Below are 13907 nucleotides of genomic sequence, written 5' to 3'. Positions count from 1 at the left end.
CCCTTGGGTGTCTAAGCGGCTTTGGTAGTCTCTAGGACAGAGGACTGTTCCGCCTTTGGTGGACATACGGTTTCTAGCTGAATAGGACTACCGTTGTTCCGGTGGAGGAATCCCCGTCCCTTAAGGACTTGGGGGATAGGATGGCGTGGGCTATGGCCCACGATCTGTACTCCCCGTCTGGGTCTTCACTGGGAACAGTGTTTGTTTGCCCTCGCCACGCAGACTCTGCATGATGGGCGGAGTCCCAACAACGTGTCTTGGTGTGGGGCAAGTCCCTCCTGCCCTGGGGGAGCTGTTGGACCAGCTTGCGCAGGGGCTGCAATTTGTTTGCGATGCCACGCTGGACGAGGCTCCTTTTGTATGGGTCACCTGTCGGTTTTGGCGGCGGTTGTTCGGTGTATGTTTGACCGGAGTGTTGGTCTGCGGATCGCACTTCTCAGAAGGCCTTAATGGATCTCCCTTTCAGGCGGATCGCCTGTTTGCCGCTGCCCTGGATGATGTTATATAAGGGTCTCACGGGGCGAAGAGTTCTTTTCTTCTACAGGCTAACAAGGGTAAAAACCTTCATCGCAGACAGGGTTCCTCCCTTTCGGCTCACAAACAGTTTCTTCGTCCCTCGGGGACAGTGGATGTGGCAAAGTCCTTCAAGACTTCCTCGGGTGGTTCCAAACAACCCTGGTCTGGCGGACAAGAGATTGTTTGTTTTTTTTTCCAGACCTGCGGACAAGGCCGGCTCGGCCTGAAGGTGCGTCTTCACCCATGTGGGGGGGGCGTCCTTGCCGATTCTCGGATCTGCAGCTGGGTTCAGGAGGTCATGCGGTCCAGTTGCAAGATCGAGTTTCATTCCGTTTTTTTTTCCGGTAAGGTTTTCCCTTCCAGTGTACGGCTGTCCCTGGACCGCTTGCAGGCGCTCTGTGGGGCAATTCAGGCTCTGGTTCCACAAGCTGGACCTACTGGCCCTTTGATGGTTCTGTGCAGATCAAAAATTCAAGATGATATCGGTTCGCACAATGGTGGCTTCCCTACATCAGGGGGATTCTGGCCTCCATAGACATCAAGCTTCCTACCTTCACATCCTGTTCTGTTCGGGACACCTATGGGTTCTCCGTTTTTTTCCGTGAGGAAGGATCTCTGTCTATTTGTGGCTTTACCCTTTGGTCTCGCTTCTGCTACTCGAGTCTTCACAAAGGTGTTGGCTCCAGTCTTGGTGCTGTTGCGGCAGCGGGGCCTATCGGTCCTGGTTCCCTACGTTGCTGACAAGGAAGTTGGAAGTCACCATGAGAGCTCTGAAGGAGTTCAGATGGGTTCTGAACCTTCAGAAATCATCCTTGGTCCGTTCCATGAGACTGGACCTGACTTTGGACTCGTCCTCAGTCAGGGTATTTCTCCCTCTGGGGAAAAAACTCTTGGAACGTCACACTGCGGTTCGACGGTTACTCGTCTTCCCTTCGGACCTGCATGGGAGTTCTGGGACTGATGGTGTCGTCTTTCAAGATGGTCCCTTTTCCTCAATAGCAACACAAAAAAACCGGGTATGATGGCGCTCTCCACCCAGTTGGGATCTGGGTTAGGGTAGGCAGCAGCCCGGACTTGGACGTGATATTCAAGGTGGACCCCCTTGGGACATTGTCCGACCCCATTATCCCGGCCCCGCCGTCTGACCACCGCAACCACAGCGCCAGGACTTTTTGTTTATACTTATTCCCTTTTCCTTAATCCCTCTCGGGGATCTCCTAGAAGGCAATCCTTCTCAAATGGGACTAGAATTAAAATTCTCTGCACTTGCGGATCGGCTGAGCCGGGTGACCAGGGAGTCTTTATCTGGAATCCTTCCTCCCCTTTATACTGGACAATGGTCACCGAAGATGCAAGCCTGTCCTTGTGGGGTGGAGTCCTCAGCAGGTTCTCTGCTTCGGGAATATGGTCCCTGGAAGATCCAGGTTAACGATTACTGTCCTGGAGCTGAGAGCGATCTGGCTTTGCCTAGTTCACTGGATCGGGCAGCTGCCCGATGCACTTTAATCGCCTACGCTTCGACCGTGGCTGATGGCATTCATCAAGGGGGCACCAAGGGTGTCCTTGCAGCCTTGGAAGTGACCATTCTTATTGGGCAGAGCACCTTGTTCCAGCTCTCTGCTGTTCCCTTTCCAGGTGTGGAAAAATTTTCAGGCAGATTGCCTCGGTCGATGAGCCTCGGATGCAGGGGAATAGTCCCTTCATCTGGGGGTGTTCTAGCAGTTGTGCCTTCGTTGGGGGCACTCCAAACGTGGGCCTATTGGCGTCCATCGACAGGATAGCGCAGAGGTTGTGGCCCGCTCTCGGGACCCTCTGACGGGTGCAATGGTGGCACCATGGGTTCTGTCATAGGCAAGAACATTCGCTAGGTTCAACATGAACGATGTTGAGAAAAGTCGGCATGGTCACCTGCGCAAGGCTGACGCCAGCATGGTCGTGTGAGAGTGCTCACGGATGGGCCAAGGTCAGTATCAGCTGCTGTCTGCCTTTCCTCCTCTCAGGTTGCTGCCAAGAATCCTTTCACAGGGTCGAGGCGGAAGGGATTTCGGTCATTCTCATGGCTCCGGACTGGCCTCGCCGAGCTTGGTACGCCGACCTGGTCAGGCTAACCGCTGACGTTCCTTGGAGGTTTTATTGTCTCCAGGGCCGATCTCCCATCCAGCTTTACCGTCGCTGGCTTGGCTGTTGAACGCCAGGTGTTGGAGGACAGAGGATTGTCTGCTTCAGTGATTGCCACCCTGATTACTGTGAGAAGCGTCTTCTAGGATGATTTTTTCATCATATAAGCGAGTCGTATATTGCGTGCTGTGAGTCTCCTTGGGCTCCCCCTCTCTCCTACTTGGTGGCCCGGATCTTGGCTTCCTTCAATGGGGAGTTGATCAAAAGTTGGCCTTGAGTACTGTCAAGAGTCAGGTTTCGGCTTTTGCAATTTTCTTCCAAAGGCCATTGGCCGCCCGTTCCCTGGTGCGTAACTTCTTCCAGGGGGTGCGACACTTGGTTCTTCCGGTGCGACCTCCGTCACCAACTGGGGACCTTGCTTTGGTGCACTCGCTTCTTTAAGACCCTCCAATTGAGAGTATCGAGGGTATCCCCTGCCTACCTTATTACTGGTTGCTGTCACTCTGCGCGCAGGTTGTCGGCTCTGGCGACAATGTCCTGTCGTTCTCCCTATATGTTGGTTCATGGGGCCAAGTGGTACTTCGTCCGGATCCATCCGTCCCTCCGAAGGTGGTTTCTGGTGTTCACTTGCATGAGGACATTGTATTACCATCTTGTGGCCTAAGCCCCCACATCTTAAGGAATGTGCATTGCTTACTCTGGATAGAGTTCGGGCACTCAAGGTGTACTTGGCAACTACTGAGTCTTTTCGTAAGTCAGGTTCGCTCTCTTTACTCATGGATGGCCCAAGAACAGGGCTACCTGCGTCTATTTCCAGATGGATCGGACAGTCAGTGGTGCAGGCTTATTTAATTAAGGGTCAGCTCACACTTTTCCCTGTTTCAGCGCATTCTATTCGGGCACCTGGTAGTAGTGTCCTACTCCTGTAGGGGGCAGTATAACCCTACTGATATGGATCAGAGAACTGCATCCGTCAATGAACTTTAGAGAAAGGGATTTTACGGTAAGTCAAAAATCCAGTTTTTCACCCATTTATTGGTTGAGCTAGATGGACTGTCTTTTTTCAACCATAATAACTATGTAAACTATGTAACCCTACCTGATATTAGGATATCATTCCTGATTAAGGCCTCATGCACACAGGGCGTTTGAAAAAACAAGCTGCAAAGCCAGTTCTGCAAAGCCAGTTTTGACGGCAGGAAAAAACAGCTGTAATGGTTTGGTGGTGAATTGGCGCAAGAAGAGGTCTCAAAAAAAAAAAAAAAAAGTCTGGTCCTGGGGACCCGGGGGAGGGGGGGGAAGGGAGAAGGGAAACACCAGGGGTGGGGGGACCCCCAGACAGTTCAGGGGGTAGCTGTCCACTGTAGCGGCTGCCGGCGGAAGAGACAGAAGAGATCTCTGGGGGGAGACAAGAGGGAAGACAGCGCAGCGCCTTCTAAGTGCAGCAAGACATTTATTGAAGTATGTGCAGCAGTATTACACTCACATTTAGTCAGTGAATAAGATGCAGTTAGTCAAGTAAGGTTGATCATCAGGAGAATCACTGGAGTGCCTGAGGAAGGAGCGCATGCTCCGATAACGCGTCGCCGTAGCATCCCGCATCACCGCCAGGAGTGACTTCAGGATCCCAGGACCCACGAGTGCCAGCGTTCCACCAGTTGACGAGGAGCCCACGGACACTACCGAGGCCATCCCTGTACACACGGAGGAACCCCCTGCTGCTCTCACCGGGATCCACTGCCTCCACCACCAGGACCCGCTCCAGTGATGCTCCTGATGATCAACATTACTTGACTAACTGCATCTTATTCACCGACTAAATGTGAGTGTAATACTGCTGCACATACTTCAATAAATGTCTTGCTGCACTTAGAAGGCGCTGCGCTGTCTTCCCTCTTAAAAACAGCTGTAAAAACGTGCTTGATAAGCATATCAGAATTACTGGATTACATTGATAATGTCATCCACGATTGGGCTCTAGAAACAGATGTTCCAAATTAATCCTTTACAATGGATAGAAAAAGTAGTTTTGAGGTGAATGAGCAGCTGCTGAAGGCCTACCGCCATTCTCATTTACAAATTACGTGCCTTGTATTTTTTGAAGTCAATATAAACTGGGGTTACCCCTGACTAGTTTGACTTTGTAAAGTTTAAGCCTCCCATCACATTTTATGTTTAGATGCTTGATTACTTTTAGGCACTTATGCTTTATGTATTCTTTTGCAGATACAGTATATACAGAAGCTGAATTTTGATGAGATTGTAGAGATTAGAAAGGAAGATAAAATAGGGTCCAGCACAGTATGCATATTCTAAAATCAGGAATGTTGAAATCCATGTTTCCGGATGCATTCCAGATGTTTTTTTTTTTTTTTTTTGTCACTGTACTGGGGTTCGGTGCTTTTTTGATGCATTCCGGTGCATTTTACTACGTTCCAGTACAATCCAGTGCATGGAAAATTTAGCATGTACCACTTTTTTTTTTCTGGAACTGGAACGCCCTTGAACTGACCGCACTGGTGTGAACCTTTCCATTGGAAATCATATTACTTACTTTCCATGCACTTTTGATGCAGAAAGAAAACACACTGGACTGCATATGGTGTAAACTGGCCCTTAGACAATGGTGTACCAGCAGGGGGCGGTCTGACTCAGGGACCAAACATTAGGGGGTGTAAGGGAGCACCAGGCTGCCTCCGCCACTCTTTAACACAGGAGAGCGGAACAGGAGGAACTGTTTCAAGCAGAGCGGGAGAAAGAGACTCAGCAGCGCTGAATAAACAGCAGGCTCTGCCGAAGTTAAACCTTGCTAGTTAATGGGCAGGGGTTTGGTTGCTAGGACCCCCTAGCAACCAATCACCTGCTCATTACCTAGCAAATAAACAGGCAGTTCCCGCTGTTTATTCAGGGCTGGTGAGTCTCTCCCATTCTGCTTCAGACACAGTGCCTCCTGCTCCGCTCTCCTCCTAATAAGGTTGGAAGGGGAGGGCTAGGGGGGGGGGGCAGGGGCTTTGTATTGTAAAGGGTTTAATGGGGGGCTGTGTAATGTAAAGAGTTCCATTGGGGAGGGGGGGCGGAGGCTGTGTAATGTAAAGGGTTCCTTGGGGGCAGGGACTGTGTAATGTAAAGGGTTCCATGGGCGGGGCTAGAAAATGTAAAGGGGTCCATGGGGGGGCTGGATAATAAGGGATGCATGGGGGGTGCTCTGTAATGTAAAGGGGCCCTGTGGGGGGGGGGTTGTGTAATGTAAAGGGATCCAGAGGTGTGGGGGGGCTGTGTAATGTAAAGGGGGCGATAGGTGTGGGGGGGGGCTGTGAATTGTAAAGGGGTCCAGAGGTATGGGTGCTGTGTAATGTAAAGGGGGCGATAGGTGTGGGGGGGGCTGTGAATTGTAAATGGGGTCTTCCTACATTTTACCTGCAGTTATAGCCGCAGTCCTATAGATTTCTATTAGGTTGCGCAGATTTTCTGAAAACACACCACGTCCCGCATGCTGCATCTTTGGGCACTTTCAGAAAACAGGGAAAAAAATGTTTTTCGGGGGGGGGGGGGGTTGACACCATGGTTTACTGCACCAGGTGACACCAACCCTAGTGATGCCACTGGAAGAAGCCTATAGTAAGTGGGCCACTGCCAGTTACATGTATTTCAGTCTGGCGCCTCAGGACAGTCAGTGCCATTTTTGCAGAGGAGGAGGGGCCTGGCCGCCGGGGGGGGGGGAGAAGAGGGAGGAGGATTCTTTTGGGTTCTGTGCCGCAGTGCGCGTAGGCACTACGTGAAATGTCACTTGACAAAACGTCGGCCACCTGGGGGGGGGGGTGCCAGATATAGGATCTGCCCGGGGTGCCAAATGCTCTAGGCACACCCCTGCCCTTAGACATCCTTTGTTCTGTTTTTTTTTTTTTTTTTTTTTGCACTCTTGTTTTATCATCACTACTGGTAACTTTGTCATGTTAGACTGGGTTCTAATATACATCAGTGATGTGGTGTTGAGGCAAACTCTTTCCATTAGGCCCAGAAGACTAGTACAGTTTAGATAAACCATTTTACCTTGTCTTTCAGCTGCGACTGGACGAGGCCCAGGAAGCAGAGTGCCAGGTTTTGAAAATGCAGCTGCAACAAGAACTGGAGCTACTAAATGCTTATCAGAGCAAAATTAAGATGCAGGCAGAGGCTCAACATGATCGGGAACTGCGTGAACTGGAACAAAGGGTTTCTCTACGCAGGGCACTTCTTGAACAGAAGGTAAGGGAAAGGTTGTGAAGTATCCCGGCATTGCGGGTTTTTTTTTTTATTTGCACTAAATTTTTTGTACCTCCTGATGGTGGTCACCTTAAAGTTGCAGGCATAGCTGACCATTGTAAAATACATTTTGGTGCAGTTTCCCACACAGTCATAGGTGCTAATAGTGCCGGTTTAGATTTTAAATGCAAAATTATTTATAGAATTAGTTTTTATAAATGTGTGGTCAACCATGAGGTGTTTTTTTGCTGTTATTCCTCCCCATTTTTAGTAGTAAAGGAGTATTTGCAGTTTTTATTGTGTTTTTTGTCTAATGCACATTTGTAGCCTTTTCTGTTCAGTCTGTGTTTGTTTTTCTAGAGTAAAGAAGTTTCAAAACCATTTCTACAGAGAGCAAACTTAACCCCTATTCACACTATATATAGGACATTGTCATGTGTCTGGCATATGCTCATTTGTTTGGCTCTTTGGTGTTCTTCACAAAAAGTGCAATCTGTTCATTTGAATGGTCTGCCCTACATGCGGCAAAGAAGTCTTTTGATGTATGGTTAGAGTTGCAGTTGGTTCCAAAATACCTATAACATGCTGTTTCCTAGTTTTAGGTGTTCCTAATGGGACAGAGTACATGAAGTTCTTTTGTCTCATCCCCCGACATACGGTTGTCCAGTACTTCAGCTAGAAATAATTTGTCTGCTTTGCTTTGTAGTGCCTGTCTCTGGCTGCCAGCATGCAGAGATTGGTGAGGTGTCAACCTCCTATTTCTCTGCATACTTCCTGCTGGCTGGTGCTTGTCTTGGGCAAGTGCTGGAAACTTAAGACCGGTACTGCAAAGCAATCCATCTTTTTGATAGCTGCAGTTTTGGTTGGTTCTGTGTCCTATCTGACATTACAGCTAATGTTACCAAGGGAACTCCATAATGTGTTAAAAAAAAAAGGTGATAATTCTTTTGATTCTTTGATATTTTTAAGGAGATCTGATATAGGGTTTCCTTCTTTTGGCTGTACCATGCAAGCTATATTTGTGCAAGCTGTGTTGTACAGTGACAACTGCTGTTGTGACAGATAAAACTTTCTACAGGTCCTTTGCAGAGAATCTGCATTTTGATTTTTCATACCGGACCATGACGATTAAATATGATTTGGGCATTCCAAATAGAAATTACAGTACAAAACATTAAAATATCCCCTGGTTTTTTAGAACTTATTTTTATTTTCAGATACTCGGCCCTGTAGAGAAATTCATATCTGTTGGTTGTAAGCACAACAGCACAAGACATTTCACAGAGAATTAAACTCCTCAATTGTTTTTAACCTATCTTGATTAAGGCCTATTAAGCAGTTGTAGGCAGTTTAAACATGTAATAAGCATTTTAAACATTTGAAACCAGTGGATGAAATAGGAAGGTGCTCAAATGTTCTTTCATGCCACATTTGAAGTTTTTCTTTTTTCAGTCTATGAAATTCAGTAAATGGCAGTGGTGTTTGCCATTTGCCAATGTTTGGCAGTTGTGCGTGCAACATTATAGAAACAAGTTTGTGCACCTATGTGCATATTCCAAAAATCTTGCTTTGTTTGATGCCTTTTTTTTGTTCTAGATTGAAGAAGAGATGCTGGCTCTTCAGAATGAGAGAACCGAGAGAATACGAAGCCTCCTCGAACGTCAAGCTCGTGAAATAGAAGCGTTTGACTCTGAAAGCATGAGACTAGGCTTTAGCAACATGATACTTTCCAATCTCTCCCCCGAGGCGTTCAGCCACAGCTACCCGGGAGCTTCTGGCTGGTCCCACAATCCCACTGGAGGCCCTGGACCTCATTGGGGTCACCCCATGGGAGGCCCACCACCAGCCTGGGGCCACCCAATGCAAGGTGGGCCCCAGCCATGGGGTCATCCCTCAGGGTCTGTGCAAGGTGTCCCTCGTGGTAGTACAATGGGGGTCCGCAACAGCCCCCAGGCTCTGAGGCGGACAGCTTCTGGGGGACGGACAGAGCAGGGAATGAGCAGGAGCACAAGTGTTACTTCACAGATATCCAATGGTTCACACATGTCTTATACATAACTGCAAGAAGAACTTAATGGCCATTTCTTTTGACCATTCAACACAAACTGCCTACAGATGTCCTCACAGCAGCTTCCTCAATGGTACTGAGCAGCTGCAAAAATAAGGCTTCGTACACATGCTGTATTTTAATCAGTTTGTACAGGGTTTGATGTACGTGTGTATCTAGTGTATGATTGCATTGGCTGCTGGGTTTATAATACAGATAAGTGAGAGGGAGGAAGAAAGTAAAGTATGTGGTTTTGTGTTGAAGGTGGTTATAGTTTGAAAGTGGTTGGTTGAAGCTGCATTACTCGTACAAATCAAGACACACAGGTTTATAGTTGGAAAGTGTATCCATACCGTGAGCACTTGGTACATTCCCTGGCTCTAAATGTCCATCACTACACTCCTTTAGGGCATTGTCTTTTTTAACTCTCATGAAGTCATTAAGTCTTTTTTTCTGTTGTGTGAGTGGTAACCCATTTGGGTTTTTAGTAATCTGTTATCTCATTACAAAGGTCATAACCATCACTGAATAGGTTAAAATATTTCTTGCTTATCAAACTATGTTATCTGCAGTTAGGCCAAAAACTTTCTAATCAGGTTCTGTTGTTTTGAAGAATGTGCTGGTTAACAGGGATTTTTCAAAGTATTCTGCATTAACCGTGCATGTTAATGTGGTTAAAGGAAACCAGCACTACCTTCTTACTTGTATATCTTTTTAATGCGAAAACTGTCTGTGCACTTTTGTGTCTATTCAAGGCTACCACAGAATATTGGCAATCAGTGTGTGCCATGTGTCAAACTAAATGGCTGAGTAATCTGTGGATTTTAGTTGAAGCTTTTTGTTGCATTCTCATGTACCTGGCTGGAGCGCAACGATTAATAATCTTTTTCGAGCTTTATCGGCGTGTTTAGTATGGGGAATATATTTCAGCATTGTTTGCCGACAGCATTTGTGTTGTAGTGGTTTATTTTGATGGGTGTCATGCTTTCTGTATGTGAGAACTTCCCAGCAGGTACAAGAGACTAGAGATAAAGCTTTGTTTATTGCCACTTTTAGTTTTGTTTTTTACATATCTTGATCTTGCCACAAACAGCCATCCATTTTGTTCTCTGGTTGCCATTGCACTGGTAGGTCTGCTGCTAAGGGGCATTCCTGTTACAGCCAGCAGCTGTCAATCTACCAATTATCTTGTATTTGTTAGTACTTTCAGTTCTTTCAGCACAAGACATCAGTGATGTCATGCCACATGTTCAGCCAACTATGTTTTTAAATTGGAGAACCGTGCTAATTTTAGTTCAATGCTTTCTTAATTGTTTAGGTGCTATTGTTAGTGCCAATAGCAGGAAGTTGAATCCTGCTGAGCTTGGGCAGATCTGAAATTTTGCAGGCAGGTCGGATATGGAAAGCTTGGGTCGCCAAAATGAATGTTCTGGGTATGTTTGCAGGACTTAGAAAATAGAAATATGCATTATATGTCCCCTTGTGCATTTGCACTAAGGCCTGAAGGGTTAAAGTGGTCCAGTAATTTTAATAACTGTGGATTTGTGAGAAGGGCTATTTTAAATTTGTGCACTGAGGTCCTATGTCATCTCAGTCCACGATAGCTATTCATATCCATGGGGTTTGGCTGTACCACTTCTAGTCCTACTTTAGCAATTCAGTTAGAACAAATATTCTTCTACTATACAAGCAGCATTACATATTAAAACAGAACAAAGTGTTTGAGTAAGTCAATATTTTTCCATTTGGAAGAATATTTGGGTAATTTGGGCTCAGAACGTATCGTTCTATTTAAATTGGTATGCTGCTTTGTTTTTTTTTTTTTAATTTTTATACTCACTACATTAAGCAAACTGGCTGTGTCATACACATTAGCTACAGCATCATTGTTAATATTTTTGGGAGGCATTAGTAAAACTATAGAGCATTTTATTTCAATTAACATTTAAACAACAAATGTTTATCTTGCACACACATCCTGTATTGGATAGCCCTTTTCACTACAGTATAAAACCCATTCTCAGCTGGGAGCAGTTTGATTTACAAGCTCTTTCGTTTATTTTTATATTTTTTGAAAGAGCGTCTGTTAATTATTTCAGCTTGTGATCAAATACTTTCTTCATGGCATATTAATTGCTTTGTTTTTTGTAGTTGCTGGTACACTTTTTTCAGCCCTACATAAGAGCATTTTTCCACCTAAGTATTTTCTGAGCTAAATTATATATATATATATATATATATATATATATATATATATATATATATATATATATAATTTTTTATTACTAATAACCCAATTTTATTAGGTTTTTTTTAATAGCTTACGTGAAAGTTTAAATTTATAACACCAGTCCTTTACAGGAATGGTGAAATGTTAACTGCTTCAATCCAACTCTGCCTGCCAACATTGCCAGAAAATCAAAATAGACCTCTAGTTAGGCTGACCATAGACGGTTCAAATCTCCGGCCAGTTCAGCAGGAACTGGCTAAGATGCAAACCCTGTATGGGCTGGGCAGGCTTAATGTACCAAGTTGATTGATCAACTTGGGTACAACCAGCTTGCAAGATTTTACTTGCCATTATTGCTAGCGGCTGCTGTAGCTGATAACAATAATCACTGTCTTCTGCTGGCGGGGATGGCTTTCCCCTGCAGTAGAATGCAATGTTTCGGCAGGAGGGATTCACCTGTTAGTACTGTCTGTGTTGATGGGGGAATCGTGCAAATCTAATTTCTGCAACCCATGGTTGCAGAAAAGAAATTAACACCGTAAATGGCCTGCCTTAGTTCTTTAAAAAGTGGCTCCACCTTTAATGAATATTCATATTTATAGAACGCTCCCTAAACCGCCCCTTATCAGAATTTGATTTGTCCGCAACTAAAAGTGCTTACGTTTGTACTTTAACCTCTTTGCTTTAGTAAATGTTTGCACACCTTTTGCTCAATATGATGGCACATTTTTGCTTTTTTAACTTTGTTTCAGACCTGAGCAAATGTAGAAACCCTTAGTAATGATTTGCTTAATGATGTTCCAACATGGAAATTGAGGAGATGATAGCCATAATTTATTCACAAATGTGCTTGTTAACGCATATTGCATGAGGAAGCCCAATAATTTAAATGGGCTGCCCAGCACTCTACAACAATCCATAAATTGTACATGCAGCAAAGTGGCACTACAGTATACAGCTGCTTTCATGCCATAATGAATCGGTCTTGTATATTCATATGCACAGAAAAATCATGATAAATATTAAGCTTTATATCTTAGGATATATCTCCTTACCAAAGTTTATAAATTGACTATTCACTTAAAGTGAACAATTTTTAATGCACTAGGAAGAACACAAGCCACCAGCACTCCAGAGGTTAAATAATCTCTCTTCTTGGCAAAATATGAATAACGTGCCTGATAAAGGGATGATGTGAGATTTTAAAACCAAACTTATTCATGAGTAAAGCTACTAGAATCTTAGCAACGTTTATGGGGCTGATGCTTTCTCTACTGTGCTGTTTGGTGCTATCCCTATCGCCTTCTGGACACCCAATGTTTGAGGAGACACTTGAGTTTGTGAAAAACAGTTCAGAATTATATTTACTGCAGGGTGGATATTCTGGCATAGTGCTACACTGATGAAACAAATATGAAATCTTAAGTTTTAGCCCCCTTACAATAAAGCTGATTTAATAAAAGAGTAGTTCATACATCAACCCTGGGGTTTTTGCATATGCTGAATCATTTTTTTTCTTTTTTTTTTTTTTTTTAAAAAAAACTTCCCCTGACCCTGATATTTTGTTAGAAGTGAACATAGGCCATGGTAAAAATTGTTCCTTCAATAAATCATTTCCTAATTTCTATACTTGGCAGACTGACAAAGCCCATAATAACCAATCGCAAAGCATCCTTTACTTATTTTACTGAAATCTGATAGATTACTGTGGGTTATTGCACTTTACACATATCTGATGCATATTGTACTAATATATACTGAGCTGGGCTGCTGTTTTCTTTTTATTTGAAGCTGGCCATATTTTGTATGTTTGCCATGTTTGTAAACAGAAATACATTTTTTTGTCCATGCGAACGAGGCGGATGGAGAAATTCAAACTCCCCTTTTCCTCCCTGCTTGGATATTGTATTCTGACAATGAGATCTGGCGCTGTCAGAATAATACACAGTGATCAGCAGCTGTAGCCGCTGATAGACAAAAGTTTTCCAACTTGTACATTTGACAGAAGTTAATGGTGAGCAGAAAGGGTCAAATATTGCTTGAGTACTGGCTGGTCCCAGCTGAACTGGCCAAATTTCAATTTATCTATGGCCAGCTTAAGTTACAATATTTTATATGGGTGGGTTACTTGATCTGATTTGGCTATCCTTAAGTTTATGGTGCCGGTATATGCACATATGGCAATAAAAAAAAGTATGTGAATCCCTTGGATTAAACGGTTTTTCTGCAATAATTTGCCATAATATGTGATCTGGTCCTCATCGAAGTCACAATAGACAAACACAATGTGCTTAAACTGATAACACGCATTTCTAATTTCGCATGTCTTTACTGAACACACCAACTAAACATTCAAGGTGCTGGAGTAAAAACTTAGTGAACCCATAGGGTTAATAGCTGGTAGAACCTCCTTTTGGTATTAGTGACTTCAAGCGCTTCGGTAGCTCTGGATCAGACTTAAAGGAAGAATTTTTGACCATTCCTCTTTATCAAACTGCTTCAGTTCAGACACATTTGTAGAATGTCTTATGTCTACAGTTCTTTTAAGATCATTCCATAGCATCTCTATGGGGTTAAGGTCTGAGCTATGACTGGGCAACTCCAAAAGGCGCATTTTCTTTTTTTTAGGCCAGTTTGTGGTGGATATACTTCAACGCTTAGGACTCCTTATCCTGACACATCATCAAACGTCAACTAAGCTTCAAGCTGGCAGGCAGTCACCCTGACAATCCTGTAGGATATTTTAGTTAACTT

The 13907-nt window shown here is 44.5% G+C and overlaps 1 protein-coding gene across 1 annotated transcript in view; it reads left to right on the top strand.

Moving 5' to 3' along the window:
- Nucleotides 1-9984, top strand: part of TAOK1 (TAO kinase 1) — a 254292-nt gene extending 244308 nt beyond the window's left edge. The window contains exons 20-21 of the mRNA XM_082244852.1: nucleotides 6697-6879; nucleotides 8473-9984. Of these exons, the coding sequence (XP_082100978.1) occupies nucleotides 6697-6879; nucleotides 8473-8934 (645 nt within the window). The 3' untranslated portion in view covers nucleotides 8935-9984. The remainder of the gene's footprint in view (nucleotides 1-6696; nucleotides 6880-8472) is intronic.
- The last annotated feature ends 3923 nt before the right edge of the window (nucleotides 9985-13907 follow it).

Source organism: Pelophylax lessonae, assembly GCF_965119305.1.
Source record: "Pelophylax lessonae genome assembly, chromosome: 2".
NCBI lineage: Eukaryota > Metazoa > Chordata > Amphibia > Anura > Ranidae > Pelophylax > Pelophylax lessonae.
Note: the sequence above shows the minus strand (reverse complement) of the source record. Positions and strands in the feature narration are given on the sequence as shown.